This window comes from Salvia hispanica, chromosome 1 (genome assembly GCF_023119035.1).
Source record: "Salvia hispanica cultivar TCC Black 2014 chromosome 1, UniMelb_Shisp_WGS_1.0, whole genome shotgun sequence".
In the NCBI taxonomy this organism is placed as follows: Eukaryota; Viridiplantae; Streptophyta; class Magnoliopsida; order Lamiales; family Lamiaceae; genus Salvia; species Salvia hispanica.
The window spans coordinates 10200033-10200935 of NC_062965.1; the positions used below are offsets into that span (position 1 = coordinate 10200033).

At 53.6% G+C, this 903-nt stretch overlaps 1 protein-coding gene across 1 annotated transcript; it reads left to right on the forward strand.

The window, feature by feature from the left end:
• The first annotated feature begins 477 nt into the window (after window positions 1–477).
• On the forward strand, window positions 478–903 carry LOC125186760 (glutathione S-transferase T3-like). Its single transcript, XM_048083209.1, has one exon. The coding sequence runs from the start codon at window positions 478–480 to the stop codon at window positions 901–903; it is 426 nt and encodes a 141-aa protein (XP_047939166.1).

Here is a 903-nt window from a genome sequence, read left to right on the forward strand (position 1 = left end):
TGTGAAATGAAGTAATTACTCCGTTCACCATTTTACACACACACTCTACTCTCATTCTTAACTTGCATTCTACACACAAACACTACTCTGAAACTACTGGTGAAAAAATGTCGAGGCGGCACTCCGGCGGGTTCGACTTGAATTCGTTCGACGATTGGGCGAGCATGTACAAGTTGTTTGGGTACTACCCGGTTCGTCGCCGAGCACCCAAGGTTCGACCACCCCGCCAGCGTACCAAACACCACATTTTGATGAGGATGCATACTATCGTCCCTCCCCCCGCCCAGAGGTACGGGCAATCGCCAGGAATTATCCCAAATTCCGGAGAATTTTTTGGCGCACGCAACGCAGGTTGCCCGACTGGCCCGACGGTGGTGGAGGCTCGGCGGGAATCGAGCATCGAGCTGTCAAATGCCGAGGAGGAAGAAGGAGGAAAGCGGAGACAGAGAGTTGTAGAGAGGCAATGACCATCATCTCATGACGGTGAGCCCGAGACGTTGGCTCACGTACGGCCAGCTTGGGATCAGCGTCTCGTACGATCCTGTCGTCGGGAATCAACAAACCCACAAGTGTTTTTGGCTAAAAGTCACCGAAGTTTACAACGCACGAAGGCCGAAGAATACCGTTGCCCGCAACGTGAAGATGCTCCGCAGTCATTGGGACCGATGCGACAGAGATGTCAAAAAATTTTGCGCGATATACGGGGGAGAAGAGGCGAATTATCAGAGCGGAGCCAATGGAGCCGACATTCTGAGAGCGGCGTTGCGGGTCTTCAAAGACGACGTCGGCAAAGATTTCAAGCTTGTCGATGTTTGGTCGCAAGTCCACCACCTTGAAAGGTGGGCTGGCGGGATGTCGAAGTCGGGCTCGAAACGCACGGCGCGTGGGCCACTACTCGTCTAG

What these genes read in the sequence shown, in the direction of transcription:
- LOC125186760 (XM_048083209.1), top strand. Translation starts at nt 478, where the DNA reads ATGACGGTGAGCCCGAGACGTTGGCTCACGTACGGCCAGCTTGGGATC.